Source organism: Dromaius novaehollandiae, chromosome 3 (genome assembly GCF_036370855.1).
Source record: "Dromaius novaehollandiae isolate bDroNov1 chromosome 3, bDroNov1.hap1, whole genome shotgun sequence".
NCBI lineage: Eukaryota > Metazoa > Chordata > Aves > Casuariiformes > Dromaiidae > Dromaius > Dromaius novaehollandiae.
In genome coordinates, this window is record NC_088100.1 from 93,991,958 (window position 1) to 94,009,598 (window position 17,641).

At 47.8% G+C, this 17,641-nt stretch overlaps 1 protein-coding gene across 2 annotated transcripts in view; it reads right to left on the minus strand.

The window, feature by feature from the left end:
• MDGA1 (MAM domain containing glycosylphosphatidylinositol anchor 1) overlaps positions 1–17,641 on the minus strand; it is a 155,098-nt gene that overhangs the window by 40,654 nt on the left and 96,803 nt on the right. For both annotated transcript variants that reach the window (XM_026122974.2, XM_064509527.1), the window contains exons 10-11: positions 17,048–17,199; positions 410–587 (exon numbers count right to left, since the gene is read on the minus strand). In XM_026122974.2, coding sequence (XP_025978759.1) covers positions 410–587; positions 17,048–17,199 — 330 coding nt within the window. The remainder of the gene's footprint in view (positions 1–409; positions 588–17,047; positions 17,200–17,641) is intronic.

A 17,641-nucleotide genomic window follows, 5' to 3' on the forward strand; every position in this document is an offset into this window, starting at 1 on the left:
AGCTGAACCCCCCTGAAATCCTCCTCCTTTTGTGGGCGTGTGGCTAATATGCAGTGCCCATTAGCTATACCCTGACAAGCCAAGGTGTCACTGGAGACCTCAGCATCACCTGAGTGGGGATGTGGGATTTTGTGTACCTGGAGAGCAGACAACATAAGTCAGAGCTGCTGAGTGAAGCACGAGTTGGAGACTGACCTTCGGAAGTCATTGTCTAGGGCTCTGCATTGATGGCAACAGCCAAAATTTGGCCAAAGGTGATAACACCACACCATCAAAATACTGGAGGACAGAGGGATCCACCCTAGGGTCACAGGTGACAACCTCTACACACACCCGTGTGTCTAGGTCTGACCCACAACAGAAGGCTTGGGCCTGCTCTTGTTGCCAGGACCGAGGAGGAGACACCTACGTTCCATGTACCGGATGATGCGGGCAGCCATATCTCCAGCCCCAAAGCTGGTGATGGGTGTCAAGCGAACTTCATAGCTCTGAGGAACTTTCAGATTGGGCAAGATGTGCTCCAACAAAAGGCCCTTCTCCATTTTCTGCACAGGAATGAAGGTTTGGATGGTGCTCCTCTGAGCTAGCTGCAAGGAGAAAGAACCCACAGCGTTAAGGGAATCCTCAGACTGGCAATCTGAGAGATCCTACCCACTATCTAACATTCTCTTCCTCCCTTTCCTGTATAGCCCAGTAAGTTTGGTTTGTCAGTAAGAGCCTTGTGTAGAACTGGCTTAAAAACACCCCTGCAACAGAGCAGTGATCTGAACTTTCACTGAATGAAAGACTTTAGGTCCTTCTGACTGGGGTGAGAACCTAAAATATGGTACCTCGAGCAACTCTATGTCTGGACCGAAGGCTTCAGGAGGGGAGGAATGAACCCAGTTCACTTCCATCAGTGCATCAGAGCCCTGTGCACACAGAGCATGGCATTTTGCCAAGATACCACTGAATTCACCATCACTGCTGCAGAATTCATTTGCTCATTATACTAGGCCCTATAGCATTTCATTTGGTACCTCACTGCCTCACTGGGACCTGACTACTGGCATGTTACTCTGCACTCTTCCATAAGATACACCCTTGACTCCTAGCCCTCAATGCCTATATTTCTCTGCAGAGCAAAGCAAGGGTCTAGGTTGATTCAATGATCCTCTGAAGTTACCCACAGGCTTCCTCTTTCTCTGAAGCCCACAGCAGCAGAAGCCAAACCATACTAACCAAACACCACTCAGTCTGCCAAGGCAGCAGGGAAAATATCTTTGCTAAAAATCACCATCCATCACTGTTCAGCATTAACTCTGAATTTATGGAATTAGATAGGGAGGCAGGGAGAAAGGTTTACAGCAAATCTGTCTGCTTGCAAAGCCTAAGGTGAGAACATGGAGAGAAGGCATGGCACGGTGAAGACCATCATCATGGCAGAGAAGCGGAGGGATGCATGGGAAGCCTTTAGGGAAAACAGACGCATGCAATCCTTCCTCTGCCTGCCTCCAGCCATAACGTACATGACCCTAAGTTTAACCTGAGAAGCAGTGGCTGCCATTGGAGAGTTTCCAATGCCAGAGCCCTGTTCACTTCCAACATGGCCAGAACCCACCTCTTCCCTTGAGTTCATCTCCGCAGGTTGGATGGTGTTGCCTAGTAAAGAGGCAGGGCAGGACAAGATCCTGTTGTGTTACCATGCCTGGGACAGGAACTGGCCCTGGGGACCCTTGGCTGCATGGGGTTCTCACAGTGAACAAGAAGTTTGATTCTGCCTTAAACAGATTAAGGCTCAAGATGCTTGAGGAACTGTTTTCTGTGCCCTCCTCCTTCCCAAGCAAAAGCAGTCAGAGGGCTGGGAAATGGCTCCTGTGCCTTCTTCCAGATCTGTGACTTCCCGCAAGGCACCTGGGAGGAATCCCAGAGGGCAGGACCACAGCAGTGTCTCCAGGAATCAAGCATGAACTTGGCACCAGGTTGCTGTCAGCATCCATTCATAGCAACAACACCCCATCTGCACATACACAAGCTGGGTGCTGATCCAGCTGGCACCCCTACCACTCAGCCCTTCCATCTGTCAGCCCGTCGCACAGATGCTCTGCCAAGCAAGAGCAGACCCGGCTCCCAATAGCAGCAACCTCACCTGTGCTCATTAGCACTAGACCAACAATAACCTGGGAGCAGAGGACAGGGTCACAAGCAAGAAATAGGGGGCTGGAGCAGTAGGGCTCCTGGCATAGGGCTCTTTGGGAAGTTGAGCCTCACTGGGGGTGCTGGCAACAGCTTCTCCCTGCAGGCTGCCTCAGCATCTGGGTGCTGGAAGAGAGCCAACAAATAGGAGGTCAGGAGCCATTTTCCTCATCTAGCCATAACCTTTAGAAGAAAAACAAAATGGGAAATCAGAGAGAAGCCTGAGGGTGAGATGCAGACAGTGCAAATTCCACCTCAGCTGTAAGTATGTGGAATTTAGGTATCTAAGGCCTCTGGGAGCAACGTGAAATCTTTTACTCTCCCACATCACCTAACCCAGGACACACTTGGAAATCACTCTCCAGTCTGGAGTGCAAAGCTCTAGAACTTATTCATCACCAGGCTCAGGATGCTGCCAGTGGGGCCAGAGCAAGTATACAGCACAGCGCACAGCCTCATCTCTGCCTTTACCTCCTTTTCAAATAATGAGAGGGAGGAAATGGGAATAGAAAAAACAACAACAAAAACCCCATACTGCTCCTATCAGCCGACTGCAAATACCACACAGGATGCAGAGGTGGCAACATACTTGCAGAATGGGTTTGCCAGAAAAGCCTTACAAAGGGCAAAAGCAGCCCCACGTGGGATGTGGGTATTCACACGCACAGTATGCAACCTGCCTGTTTCCCCCTGCCACTTGTAAGCATCATGGAGTATTAGCAGCTAGGTGAGAGCACACACACACACTCAAATATTTACAGCAGCCATCAAGCCTCCAAGACCTACAAACTAGGTCTCCTAATTCTTCACCATTACATCATATTGGTAGGTCTTGTCCACCCAGACTCCTTGTCTTATCATCTCCACTGGTTCTTGATCCATCAAGAGTGCTTCTCCCAGTGTGGCCAGTGTAGCAGGCTCATGGTTCAGGAACACACCGAGAGCCTCAGAGAGAAAAGCAGGGTGCCAGACTACTTCTGTCCCTCTGCTGCCTTCATACCTGGGACACAACCACAGCAGAGAGGTCCAAGGTATGACACCACCATGGCCAGGTTTTATGTTTACATGTGTTGTCAAAGATTTCACACCCAGGAAAGGAAAGAAGAACATTGTTTTCAGACTGAATGATATTTAAGCCAGGTATATATCAGCTAATTGATATAAAGCCAAAGTATATTAACAACGCTTCTGTCAGTGGTTCATGTCACAATGCCACTCAACAAACCATGACATGGATTCACAGGACCACGATAACCTGCATGTGCTGGGACCTGGTGTGACCTGTGCAGCCATGCATGTGGTCTCACAACCAGCTGCACATTAACCAGATGCATGCTTGTGTGAGGGATGAAGTGAAATCAGAAAGAAAATCTGTTTCAGCACTGAGCCCCAGATATTTATTACAAATATCAGCTAGAAAAATGTACATTAAAATTGGGCAGAATCCCCAAAAAGCTGATCAAAGCAAAGGAATCGCTTTGTGGGCATCCTGTTTCCCAGCATTGTTACTCATTATTGCCACTCTCTCTCCTTATTTGTCCCACTTCTTCAACAACTTCTCAGCTCCCGGCATGAGCACCAGCCCTGCTTTGCCATATCTTCTCTCTGAATCTTTTCCACACTTGCTCACTCTCCCCTTTTTTTCTAAACCTCATTCAGATTCCCCCAGCTGCCCCTTCATACAGCACAAATGAAAAGCAGGGTGGCTGCATGCACACAGATGCCGTGATCATCAGCTAACCGCATATGCGGGGCACTGGGAAAACTCCCATCTCCAGTCACACAGGCCTCTGCACAGTGGAAGAAAGGAGAGGAGACAGACACATAAAGGCAGGCTGGTGCGACACAGCAGTCTCACACGCAGACGTCCTGCCTCCGGCAGCCTCTTCCTCACTCCCCGTACAGCTCCAGAGAGGAGCATGTTGGACAAATGCTGTCTCCAGCATGTATGCAGCTGGGGGTGTTAGGCTCAGTTCCCCCTCACACCTCTCCTCTCAGATTTGTGTCAGGCAGCCTTTTGTACTTGCTCTGATGTAGTGATTCGGCCACCACAAAAGTTGTTAGTGGTAGCGAGCAGGGCTTTCTTGAACCCTTCGCCTCGGACAGCAAACATGCACGGGGACAGGACCCGTGAGGGGTTTGGCGGAGCTAGAGGCACAGGCCTCTCAAAACGATTTGAAAGAACTGGGCAATAACAGGGAGAAAATATTCTTCAACAACCTGTGCAGCTGGTGGGATGCACTTTTCAGGCAACCAGCAATTAAGGAGCTCTTTAAAACTCAGAGCTCTGGCAGCAGTAGGTGTGAGAGTATCTGTCTCTCTCACATGCCCAGGAGCACATACAGTCTCAGCCTAGTGGCCCAGTTTCTCATCAGGCATAGATACACCTTGGTTTAGCATGCTCCAAGGGCTAGGAGAGGGCGACAGCAGCAGAAGGGCATTTTTCCTCTGTCAGGCAATACCAATCAGGGTGAGAAAGAGCCTCTCACTTTTACCACTTCTCAGCCTGTTTGCCAGGAACCTTGGGCATGTTATATAACTCTGCCATAGGGGGCTGCAGGTATCATCTCACCTCAGATTTCCTCTCTGGCTGAGACCGCTATAAATTCATGCCAGCAAAGCCCAGCTAAGACACAGTTAGCCCCCTTCCAAACAGAGTGTCATTCACAGGGACCAGGACCGGACCAGGAATGATCACACCATTGTCACACCATTGCCCTCAATTGGATGTGACTAGCAATGTCTGTAGCCTTAAACTGGTGACAGGCGGAAAAGATGCTTCCCAAGACTCTGCTAGAAGCACCTTGTTCTTGGGACCTGCAGAGCTGAGCCTTGTTATGGCTCCAGTGGCAACTCCTGGGGTGAATGCAGGGCTCTGTAATGCAAAGCACCAAACCACCACAGCAAACATGCCTTGTCCTCACATTCTGTCCCAACTGCACCTCCCAAGCTACAGGACATGCCACAGAGAGATAACTGCAGAGGACTTAAATGTCATGGACTGCTTAAAATTAAAAAAAAAAAAAAAAGATGATGGCAGGATTTAAGATTACAGTGCCAAAGACTAGGAGCCAATCACCCAAGGGCCAGACCCATAGGAGTGCTTGTGGTGCCCCTCTCTCCTTCACACGAATGGATGTCGGGCTGGGAAACTGAGCAGAGTTGTCCCCACATAGGGTTTACACCTTGGGTTCTCCTGGTTGCAGGCTCCCAGTCCCAGGATTGTGCTGTTCACACCGTAAGTGGTTTTGCTAAGGCTTCTCCCATCAGGGCTAATGTTGGAGAATGATGGTCCAGGAGATAAGTTCCATGAGTGGAAATCAGATCATTGCAAATTCCTTGGGAAAACAGGACTTAAAAAAAGCTCAGAAACAGGGGGAAGTTGGGACAGAGAATTTTGGGGACCTCTCCTGAACATGACATTTCAATATTTTCTCCACTGATGGAAAAAATGTACCATAAATGACCCTTTTCTCCTACTTCATCCCATCCTCTCTCTGATACATGGCAGTGAGGATTGAGATTCTGGCTCGGAATGTCACCTTAGTACCACAGGACAGAGCAGGGGAAGAGGGTTTGTCCATGATAATGCATTTGGACATTACAAATTTAATTCTCACTCTCTCTATTTTGGCAAAGTGATAAACCTCCTTTCCCCTGGCATCCACCTCCTGTCCTCCAGGATTTTAGGGAAGGGAAAAGCATGGCCAACTTAAGGGACAGAGGAGAAGGATACACCTTGATCATATAGTCCAGGCCCCTGTCACCACAGGTGCTACCTCTGCTCATCCATTTCACAAACATATCACATCCCATCTGAAAAGCCCCTCCAGTTTGGCCTGCTCCTCCCACTGGACGGCTGTTCCAGAACCTGACTGTACTAATGTTTTCATTTCCAGCCTGAATTTATTCACAGGCAGATTGTACCCTGTTGATCTTGTGCCAGTATTGTCCTTTAGCTTAAATGGTTCTTTCCCCTCCCTGCTGCTTGACCCCCTGATGTTTTTATAGACAGCAATCACACCCCCTCTCAGCCTTTGCTTTGCTAGGCTAAACAAGCTAAGCACTTTGCATCTCTTCTTGTAACAGGCTCTCACTTCCTCTGATCGCTTCTACAATCCCTTTTTGTGTGATCCCATTTGCTGGAGTTGGCATCCCAGCCCTGTATGTATGATGCACTAGGACTTCTCTGCTTTCCCTGGAAATACCTCAGGCTTCACTTAGGAGTGCATTCGCCCTTTTTCATGCCTGCATCCCACCAGCAGCTCACAGTTACCCTAAGGTCAATTCATTCACCAGTGTCATTCCTCCACCTCAACTACTGCTAACTGATGAGCTCCCAGCCTGAAGCAGAATCCTCTCCTAGTGCTCTCCACATGCATGACCTTGCATTTGTACTGCTGAATTTCATCCTACTTAAACCACTCGAGTAGTCTTCAGTCCTCTAGTTCTTTCTGTATGATATCGTGATCCTCCACTGCAGTGGCATTGCTTCCCAACCTGGTGTCAGCTTCAAATTTAAGCAGCACACTCCTAGTAGGGGATTCTGATCTGACTGGCTGGTACTGGCCACAGTGAAAATGCCTTCTCTCAGGTTGATTTGTTCAGAGTTGCCTCAGTGCCCAGCAGGGCAGCTGCCATCTGGAAAAGCCATTTGGGTAAGTTCTGGGTAGAGGAGAAATACTGGTCTGTGTATGAAGACAATAGCTGTGATGTTTCTCAACAATCTCTCATCAAACCTCTTTTGCCTGTCGGATTGGATTAAAACATGCTCCTGCTTAGTTCTTCATCACTGCCTTGAATGGAAATGATGTCAAGCATTAACAGCATCAATTATAGGGTGGGGTAAATTTCAATCTGGTTTTATTTCCTTTTCCTTGCTTGATGACCATCACTCATTAGGGGTTTCTAGAGCAAATAATCACACTTGCAAACACAAAATTGGCATTTGCCAGACAAGCACACCAGTGAACTGAAATTCATGCCTAAATTACTCATCCGTCAAGTGCACATGTTCCAATCCTGGGGTTAAACAAGCATGAGTGGGCAAAGCAAATTCATTATTCAGCCTAAACGAGGAGTCCTGGAAGGTAAAAACTGTCCTTAGGAGGCGGCTCCCTTTCTGGACTGAGATATCCCCAGCTCCAAAGGGAGAAGCAACTGTGACCTTCAGTAAGTACAGAGGACAGCTGGAGCCATCTAAACCAGGAGACAGTCTCTCTCTTTCTCCCCCACACACAATCAACTGCCCATCCTCATTAGGTGCCAAGAGCAGCAGTTTACAGCTTTCCAGAGAAGCCAAATTGGTGCTGTCACGAATTACTGTAAGTGCCTGTTCCACACTCTTCAATAATGTCTTTCATTAGGTGCTGATCAGAAAGCAATATGTATTTTATTAGCGTACATTCCCTGGTCAAAGAAGAACGGACCTAATCTTCACTCTGTCAGGGAGATAGTCAAGTAAAAGCCTTAGCCAAGGTGCAGCATGGCTGGTGACTTCTCGAGCCACAGGCTGAGCGGGCCATCACAACGCTGCATGTCCTGGGGAGGGGAAGCTTAGGGCTGGAGAAGGGAAGGGGTAAACCAGCACCTGAACTGGGAGATGTGTGGAAAGGGAGGAAGAGCCACACGCTCTCCAGTGTGTGCAAGGAGTCTGGATGCTGGCACTGCAGTTGGTATCTGAGCTAGACAGGTTACATGTATGCCCATCCATGCTTGTTATCTCTCTTCTACTGTGCCAGTCATACCTTTGATCCTGAAGGCACATGAGGTCCTTCTGTTCAGCCTGGAAGCTCTATACTGCTGCTATAAGATCCCACCTGTGCCTGACTACACTGCAGAGCCTGAAATGACTTCCTTGTCTCCATCACAGGCATAAGCTGGGCAAGGGACAACATCCCCCATGTTCCTCCACAACCACCTCCTGCTCAAAGCAATGGCTCCCATCCTTTTTGAGCCTCTTATCTGAAAAATGGCACTGCTCAGTACCTTGTTGGGTCCAACTCTATATTCCTCTAAATCTCAGAGCATGGACTCCTCTTCCACCCATTTTTTCTTACTGGACCCAGCTGCCTCGAGCCAGACCCACTTGGGTGTCTGCACACCATATTGTCAGCACTTCTAACTTCAAGAAGAAAAAGCCAGCTGGCTCTGCATAGCCCAAGTTTTCCCAGCTTTGGTTAGATTGAGCTCTGAGACATTTTACGTATAAGATGCTTATGCCTTGCCAAGCAAAACCTGCCGAACCAACAGGAAATGTCATCTCCCAGGCCCATTTTCTCAGGCCCCTTGCAGACCCTGCCAGAGCCCACTGTTAGGATACCTTTATACTTAAAAGCAACAGTTAATAAAGGACAGCACTACTATCTACTAGAGCAGGAGCAGCCTTTGTGTGGGATTCCCTGGACTTCTTAGTCTGGTACACATAATGGAGATACACAGGCGAGCATCATCCCAGAGGCTATGGGCAATCTCTAACTCTTGCAAGACAGCACTTGCTGTCCTGTCTCTAGTACAGAAAGGGCAGACAGCACAGAATATACAGGGAGAGCCATAAAATCCTTCATGTTACTCCATGCTGCCTGCACTCACAGCATGACTGCAGAAGTTTCATTTTTGTATGAAACATGGTCAAAACATTTCCCCAGTGCCTGCTCCTGCCTGTTTGTCACTACCTACAAGAGAGACTGCATCTCTCTCCCAAGCCCTTCCCCCTTCACTCACTTTCTCCTCTTATCTCCAACATGTTCTAGGAAGGCAGAGATAGGGGGAAAAAAAGGCAAAAAAGAAAATAGAAACGAGAGAGAGTAAAAAATAAAGAGGGGGAGCAGGGAAGGGTGCACAAAGAAATGATTCCAAGGCAGTGGGAGGAATGTGGATTAAGTACTGAAAACAACAGATGAGCAGAGTAAATGGGAGGAAACTGCGTCACATCCTTCTGACAGGGACTCTCAGAAAGACTCAGTAACTAGCACGTACCCCTTGAAGCCACCAAAGGAGTATGGGTAAGAGGTGCAGAAAAAAGACTCTCACTTTTATCTTTGATACCTGGCTAGCATTTTTCCTCCTGCACCCAGCTTTGTAAAACACAAGCCAACAGCCTGCTAGATAGGAGCAGACACAATGGTGTGAAAACAACATCTCAAGCCTGCCAAGGCTGATATGAGGGGTATATTGGTTGGGGGAACATGATTCTCTCTTCTCTCGCATTCTCCTTACCTTGAATGAGCACTGAACAGTGGTGTTAGGAGATAGAGATGAGATTTGCTACTAGATGTGTTTTAAGACCACACGAGCCGTTCTAGTAAAATTACGTGTACTGTTTTTCTCAGACTCTGTAACTATTCCAAACAGAGCTAAGAGTTAGAAAACTGTTCATAATTATTGCTTTGCACTAGAAAGTTAAGTGATATCCTGTTCTCTTGCACAGTCAAGTGCCTGAATTACATTAGGAGCAGCAGTTATGAAAAGTGAGTGCTAAGATGAAATCTCGGCTGAAAAACAACTTCTGAATGGCAAACTGGGTTGTAAAACTTACATCGACCCTGTTTGGGGCAGGATACTTTGCTTACTTTAGATAAGCAGAGAGTAAAAATGGTAGCATGAGATTGAGGCATAACTAACCAGCTACTACTCATGTTGCCAATTTTCCCAATTAACTGATTGCAAATGATCTGTGGACTGAAGATAACCAGCTGAGGAAAGCCATGAATCACACTGAAGAGCTATTTGTGAACGCAAAAAGACAGAATTAGTCAGAGTAATTCATTTGTTAGGGATCGTTCACTAAGCTCTTGAGGGAAGAGGGAAGTTTCAATAGCAGAACTGAAAAACATTATACAGACCTAAGGGGGAAACCTCATCCCACAGCTCCTAGCCAGCCTCACTGGACTCACCTGACTAACTCGTGCTGGTCAGACCTGTACTGGACCTGTGTCTCCCTGGCCACCCTTGCAGGAAGCACTCTGAGTCTCTGGTCAACAGGGCTAGTAACCTGGTCTGGCAGACACCTCTGTCTGCAGTGAAAAACGTCTGGGCTGGGAACTCACTTCTGTTGCACTGTGGGGAAGCTCTGCATTTGCTGATTTAGTCCATAAGGAATACACATATGAAACATGGAAAAAGCTCCTTGTTTCCCACCTGCACCAAACATCTGGCTGGTCTGAAGTCCAGCACATCTGGTGAGGACCATGGTCTAGCAGCTGATACCATGGGCACATCCTCCGCAACAGATTGCAAGGGAGGAAAAGAGAGATGGCTCAACACACTGTTGGTTGCAGTGACTGACACTGCATCCCATTTGCAGGCAGCAGAGCACACAGCAGAGGCAGGATCCTGCCCTCTCTGCTCCCAAATGCCTGTGGCAAAGTTGCCGCTTCCCCTCCAAAGCCCCACATGGCAATCTCATCAAGCTTCAGGCAGAGCTTGTCCAACAAATGCTATTGATCAGCCAGCTCCCTGTGCACCAGCACATGGCTGTCACTCAGTTCCACCACATATCCCAAACCTCTCATCTCAGCCTAAAAAGTCAGTGCACTTCCCCCTCCCATTGCTTTCCCCAGCTTTGCATTAGGATGGCTGTTTGAACCATCCACCGAACACACCTCCTGTTGACACACTGGCTTCTTTTTGTATCCTTTTCCACCTCCCTCAGGGCTGAGTTCTGCACAGCATCAGTTACGCCACTAGCATAACTGCAAGCAATTGACTTAAGAGCACAAATGTAATCTGCCTATTCTCACTGCCTGAACAAAGTTAAAATAAAAAAAAATGCATCAGTGGGGGAGAGGGGAGAGTTAGAGCTGAAAAACCTTCTTTTGAGGTTACACTTCCCCACTACAGAGGACAGAGGCTCTGCAGGAAGATGGAATTGCGCTGATTTGACGTTGTCCCCTTACGACAGCAGCTTGTGATCCGACATCAGACTGGCAGCCAAGAAAGGCAAAAGGAAAACAAGACTAAAGAAGCTTTTCAGCAGGCATGACTTATAAGCCATCCTACAATGGAAGGTCTGCTTTGAAATTCAGTTCTGGGCAAACATGGTGAGGCCAAGTCACTGTAGTCCCCATGCCTAACACCAGTGACACAGGACCAGCACTGCATCAAGTGAAATGGTGAACTGTAAAGGGATGTGCCGTTCGTCACACCCCACAGGTCTTTTGGTCTGTGCAGCACCCTACATGCAGCCACAACCACCAGGTGCTGCTTCGCAGGGAGCCACGTTCCCCTTCCCCAGTGTAGCCAGCTGGGACCACAATACTCCAGCAAGGAGGAGGAAAGGGAAAGGGACTCATATGGCAGTGGACACGTGCCCTGTCATTCCCCCCCGCTGGGGTATCAAACTGGGTTGTCCAGCTAAGCAGCCTCTCAGCTTCACCCAGCAGGGAGAATTGGCAGGTGGAAGCAGCACTACAACCTCTCCCATCCTCAGGTACCACCAGGCAACGCAGCACAGGACATCATTTATCCAGAACGGGACTGTGCTATCCCCAGTTCACAAGCCATTAATCCATTCTTTAAGCTTTTGATCTTCTAGTACAAAAAGGGGTTAGAAGGACAATCCTGACTGCTTTTTAGCTAAGCTGTCCTAAAACCTCACTGCTTCTTCTCCTGCACTGTCTCCCTGCTGAAAATCCTACCTCAGCACAAGTGGAGGGAGCACAGGATGGGACCCACAAGGAGCACAAGCAAGGAGCCTCAGGATGAGGGCTACAGACAGAAGCCTATCAGCACAGCTCCGCATTAAGTGGTTACCTTGGTGACAGCAACGTTTCCTAGACAGCATGTAATCCCTGGGAGCCAGCAAAACATTAGCCCATTTGTTGGTAAAACAAGTTCAGTCACCCCTGCCTGTCTTGGGCAGAGTTTCTTTCTTTTGTAGCCCTGAGGAACAACCCCCTCCCCCCCCCCCCCCCCCCCCCCCCCGCGGCACTGGATGCACCATTTCCCAAACAGTTTTGCCTGAAGCCATGGCCATGCCCGGAGAAGGAAAGGGATTTCATTCACCTCCCAGAGTACAGGGCTGAGCTGCAGCAAGGAATACCACCGACATGAGCACACTGCCCTTTTGCGTTCATAACCACTCCTAACCCAGGATCCAATAAACAACTGGGTTTACAATTTCCAGAGGCAGAGACAGCATTTTAGGGAAGCAATACTATATGTTCCTGCCTTGTTTTTATACTCTTTGCCAGGCACAGGCTACTGCTGGAGATGGCAGGAGACAGCCCTTTGATATGGCCCAGCACAGATGTCCTTGCCCCTCATGAATATATGGCTGGATGGATTCATTTGCTCTCGTGGTTTGTACTACCCTGGCTGCACAAACTAGCCAGATGATTATTTTATCACAGCTATTGAAATTAAGATGAATAAGCATTAAAAGATGTACTCATGTTCATGAGGTTGGGTTCCTCATGAGCCACAGGCAATGCACATAGGTTCAATCAAGCTAAGGCTGTGCGTGGATGCGGCAATCACAGCGGTGCAAGTTAAAAGTGTTCTGCACTAAATATATAAAAGAATACGGCCTGGTGCACTGCTGGCTTTTGAGGAGTACCAGCCCTGCTTCAGTCAGGCAGCAGGTACATGGAGAGGAAGAGCAAGAGAGGGAGACACCCCTGCTCTTTTTTTGGTCCTCAGAAGGGCTTTTGGCTTCGTGGGCTAAGGAAGTCAAAGACAGACAGCAGTCGACAGACATTGATGAAGTGGGCTCAGAGGAGAGCAAAAGAACAACTCAGAGGCAGAAATGAAACAATACAGTCCTGCAGCCCGTGGGCCTCAGCATAAAAACTCTCCCGCTGAGTTGCAATCGCCATCAGCAGAGTTAACCTTCTGCTCTAATCACAATCATTAAATGCCTGCTAACGCCCCCGTCCTATGTATGTCCAAACAGCTCTGTTATCTGTCACCTCCCCACACGGTGAGCCTGGCTCCCCACTGCCACAGCTCTCATTAATGCTGCTCTGGCTGGCTGATGAGGCAAGTGGCAGGCAGCTCTAGAGCCCAGATGAGTTTTGAAGTCAGCAGGGGGTGTTTATCCAACATGGAGGGGATGAAAGTACAAACAGACAGAGAGACAGTCTCTCTCCCCTTACAATTACTCCAGCATCGCTCGGGCCAGTCTCATTAAAGACAGCTTCCCTGACAGGAATTAATCTGAAGTGACAACCCAAGTGAGCTAATTTAGCAAATGGGTCCAGGACTTGGCCCAGGGCAAATTACAGGTGTCTGTCTGCCAGGTAAACCTGAGCCTTTTCCAAGGAGGTAAAAGGCAGGAACGTGTTAAGCTGGCCCTGTTTTGGCCTGAATCTGCATATCAGAAGGTACAGAGGAAATATTAGCCTCAGGTCTCCTTGAGGGGCACAATGAAGATGAAACTTTCCTTCTGCACCAATACCTTCTCCTTCCTCTTTCTCTTGCAGCCTCAGGTCAAAGATGGGTTTCAGCTCATTAAGTGCACAGTAATTCTGCCACTATCCCCTGGAACTGTAACCACCAGCCCAGCTCAGATCTTTCCTCCAGGATGCAACCTGCTTGCAGTATTAGATGGCTTTTCATTTCTCTTTAATGTTAGAGCAGAGCTCTGGGAGGGGATAAAATACACAGAGAGAAACAAGCAACTTAAAAGGCTTTTTATTTTTTAAGCAAATATCTGGTTTGGGGAGGCTGCTTTGAATCCCCAAGCAATGAAAAAGGGTTTCAGTTGCAGTGCAGTGCCTCAGTGCCTTTCTATATTGCAAGAACACATGGAAGAAAACACCCCGAGGCCTCACAATCTGCCCACAATCAAACCACCCACAGCTGCAAACTCATTAGATTCACTCACAAAGGTGAAGCATTAAGGTGGTCAGCATTTGGATCAGTTGACTTGGAGGGAGAAAGAAAAAACCTCTCAATCCATCAGAACAGACTTCTGTGAGGATCCTGCCGCTCCTCAGTGGGAACATTTTGCCCTCTGAATTGCTACTCAATACGATGCCACTGCCTAGCCCACCTGACGGAGGCACTCCAGGAAATACAGCCTATTTGCTGAGACATAAAACAAAGGCTTTAAAAGAAGCTTGCTCCACGTTGCTATTGTATGCGCCTTGCCTGAGTCAGTGGCTCCAAGCTGTCAGGCTGTTTGTTTGGTTTTAATCTAAGGTTAATTCTTACGCTACTGCAAGTCGTATGTCTGCTGTGCCAGCCAGCCTGCACAGCAGTGCTGGGAATAATCAGCTCCTTTAGAAATGCACCTGCCTATCTTGCTGGGAGTCCCCATGCATCGCTTAGGAAACCAAATTCTCCCAGACTGGTTGCAATCCCCCCAGGAATGCCCAAACAGTCCTCTGAAGCTGTTGAACAGGAAGAGATGGAAGAGCCACAGCACCAGCCAATTAATAAGCAGCACTTTTACTCTCATCCAGCCCCATTTTCAGCAGTTGCAGCAAGGAAATTTAATTTCAGTGTTCCCAGGTGCCTTGCAAAGCATCTTGCTAATTGGGAATCTTCACTTTACATATGCCAAGAGCTCTTCAAGCAAACTGGGGAGAGTGAAATGAAACCCAGCAAACCACTTCACAACCAGTGGGCATCCCAACTGGTTACCCATTCAATTCCAGCTCAGCAAGAGTTAATCCACCCCTCACTGCTGAAGTTGGGCAGAAGCCTCTTAGGGCTGGAGGAGGTGGTGGGCTGACTGGCTGGCTAAGCTTTCATCAGCTTGATGCTGGCAATAAATCAGTCATGAGTGGCTCTGTGTAAGGCCAGTTTTATCTGAGGAGAACATCCCACTTAGATCCTGGGAGGATATTTGCGCCACCATAGCAAGTGCATGGAAGTCAGTGTATCCAGTGAGGGGGGTTCACAGACAAACAGTAGCTCTTCATTCAGTCAGACAAATCTCCTTTCTTAACAGCACTTCAGATAGCAACACCTTTAAGCTTTTGAGCTTTTCACACCTATATTCAGTAATGCCACTACGTTCTGCACTCCAGTGCCTAAGCAGCAGGACACAACCCTAGCCCAAACTCCCCAGCACGGAGGGGAAGGTGTGACAAAGCAGGTAAGCCTGTAGGACAGGGAAGAGGGTGGCAGAGCAGGGAAAAGCATGAAAGGTCTGGAGCTCTCTCATGGCTGTTTGGAGCACAAGTGAGACATCTCGGGGAAAATGCCAGGACAGCAGGGCAGGGGCACAGGGACAGCTCTGGGAATGAGCAGGCTGGAGACAAGAAGGGGATGTGATCCTCTGGGGTCGGGGAGGAAGGACATGAAAAGGGCTCTGTGAAACCCCAGTATGGCACGTGGAGGTGGAGACCTCCCCATGAGATGCAGCTGACTTTGTAGGAGAAGAACCAGGAGGCAATACTGTAAGCCTTTTCCAGGTTGCTCTCTACTTGTGCTTGACTTAAGTGGGAAACAAAACTCCTCTGCTTCCTCTTCTCTCTGCCATCCCTTATTCAGACTCAGCCAGCACAATGGCATCCATAGATTTTTCTAAGACTCTGCCCATAGATGAGACTGGGTTAAAGCAGGGCAACGGTACAACATTTTTCCAAAACAAGCCACCCAATAATCAATATTATGCAGCAATACCAAAAAAGAAACATCAACAGCAGTATCTGATGGGGTGTGAACAAAATCAGAGCGTTAAGCTCTCACAAGCACTCAGCCTCCTTTAGGTCACAACTTGAAGCAGAAATGTGATTTTTCCTTCTCTTAATCCCTTTCACCAGGAGCTCAATGAGAATCAGATACGAGATACTTTTAAGCACTGTGCAAAAGGAAAAAACTCAACATCACTGGAGAAGGATAAAAATCACAAATTAGTTTGTTGAGTTGCAGTGCTGATAACAGCGAAAGTCAGCTAACAGGGAAGTGGTACTGTGACAAACTGTCTTCATTATTAGACACTCCCCTGTGTCCTGAATTATTATCAAGCACTGACAACGTGCTCTGCGCTGTATGAGTTACAAACAAAGACTATCCCACCCCAGAGAGCTCACAATCAAACAGAGACATAAAATTGAAGCCTACTGTGCAGACTTAGAGGAGAGAGACATGCTTGGATCTTTTTTAATTATTTTGTTTTCTACCTACAGTAAGCAAGCTTTTCCTTGCAAAATGCATGTGCTTCCAAGCAATCACTGAATGGCAGGAACCACTAACTTTAAGTTTCCCCATTTTTACAAAATGTTGGAAGGATGTAGGCACTTTGCTGAACCTGGGTGAAAATATCCTGTGAGGTCAATGTGTTCTTTAAAAACATCAAACTTTTTTTCCCTAACCTTCTCCAACAAGTGATGCCTTCAGATTTCCATCAGTTCTTCCCCTCACACTCTAGTATGATTTCTCTTCAGAAATTCTCTTCAGATTCAGAAAACCTTGAAACCCACTTCTCTTCCCGTGTAGAGTTTACACAATCCCAGTAGTTTCATTATTGTGATGGCACAAAAGCCCTTCTGCAACACAAACAGCCAATGACTTTTCCCTGTACTTTCTGCCTGAGAGCTCTTCAGCTTATTCCCTTTATTTCATATGAGTGAGGAGGCTGGTATTCTACTTGCTTGAATCTTTGGCCTGTAAAATCTCTAGCATCTACTAATGACAGTGAGGTTGTAAACCCCATTCAGAACACAGAGCATGAACAGTCCAATAGCAGCAGGGCTTTGAAAGCTTTTGATCGTCGTACTCAACATCAGACTTAAAAATGAACGCTGAGCTGCATAATCAGCCTCCCTCTCCCACTCAATGGGGAAGGTGCAAGGTCATCAGGGCCTGGCTATTTCACTAACTTCAGCTCTTCACCGGCAAGCAGACACGGATGTAACAGCCTGCCGAGAGGTCCTCTTCCCAAGGACATCTACCGAGACTCCAGAGGAGCAGACCTTACCTGCCTGACTTCCAGGCGGTACTTGAGGATAGGATCCACTGCATCAGGCTCCTTCTGTGTCCACTGCAATATGTAGGAGTAATTCTTGGACTGCTTCTGGCTCAAGGTGGGGTTGGGAGTGTCATAGTAAAACTCTGGGCTGTAAGCTTTTGCTGGAGAGAGGGAAAAAAAAAGAGGGAGGAAAGTAAAAGGGTGGGATGGAAGGAGAACATAAACTATAAGGAAATGTGGTGAAAGTAATACAGCTCTGCTCCTCTAACTCATCAGCTCACTTTTGACATAACAGGCAATTACTATTCTAGCTGATGTTGCACTGTGTACCACACTAACATGCTAAAACTGTTCACACCATCATTTTCTGTGAACCACTACTGCTTTCACAGGCTGACCTACTGAGAGGGTTAACAACCCTGCAATGCCAGTGGGGCATGACCAACACCAGAAAAAGTGGAAACAGCTTCAGTTCTCCAGCTGGAACCAGCTCTAATCTTTCCTCTCTCACCTTTGTAGTTTAGATTAAGGTAATGGCTTTAAACTGGCATTTCTCCTGTTTCATCTGCTGCTTTACAGAGTCTCCTGCTAACAATCCTGAGG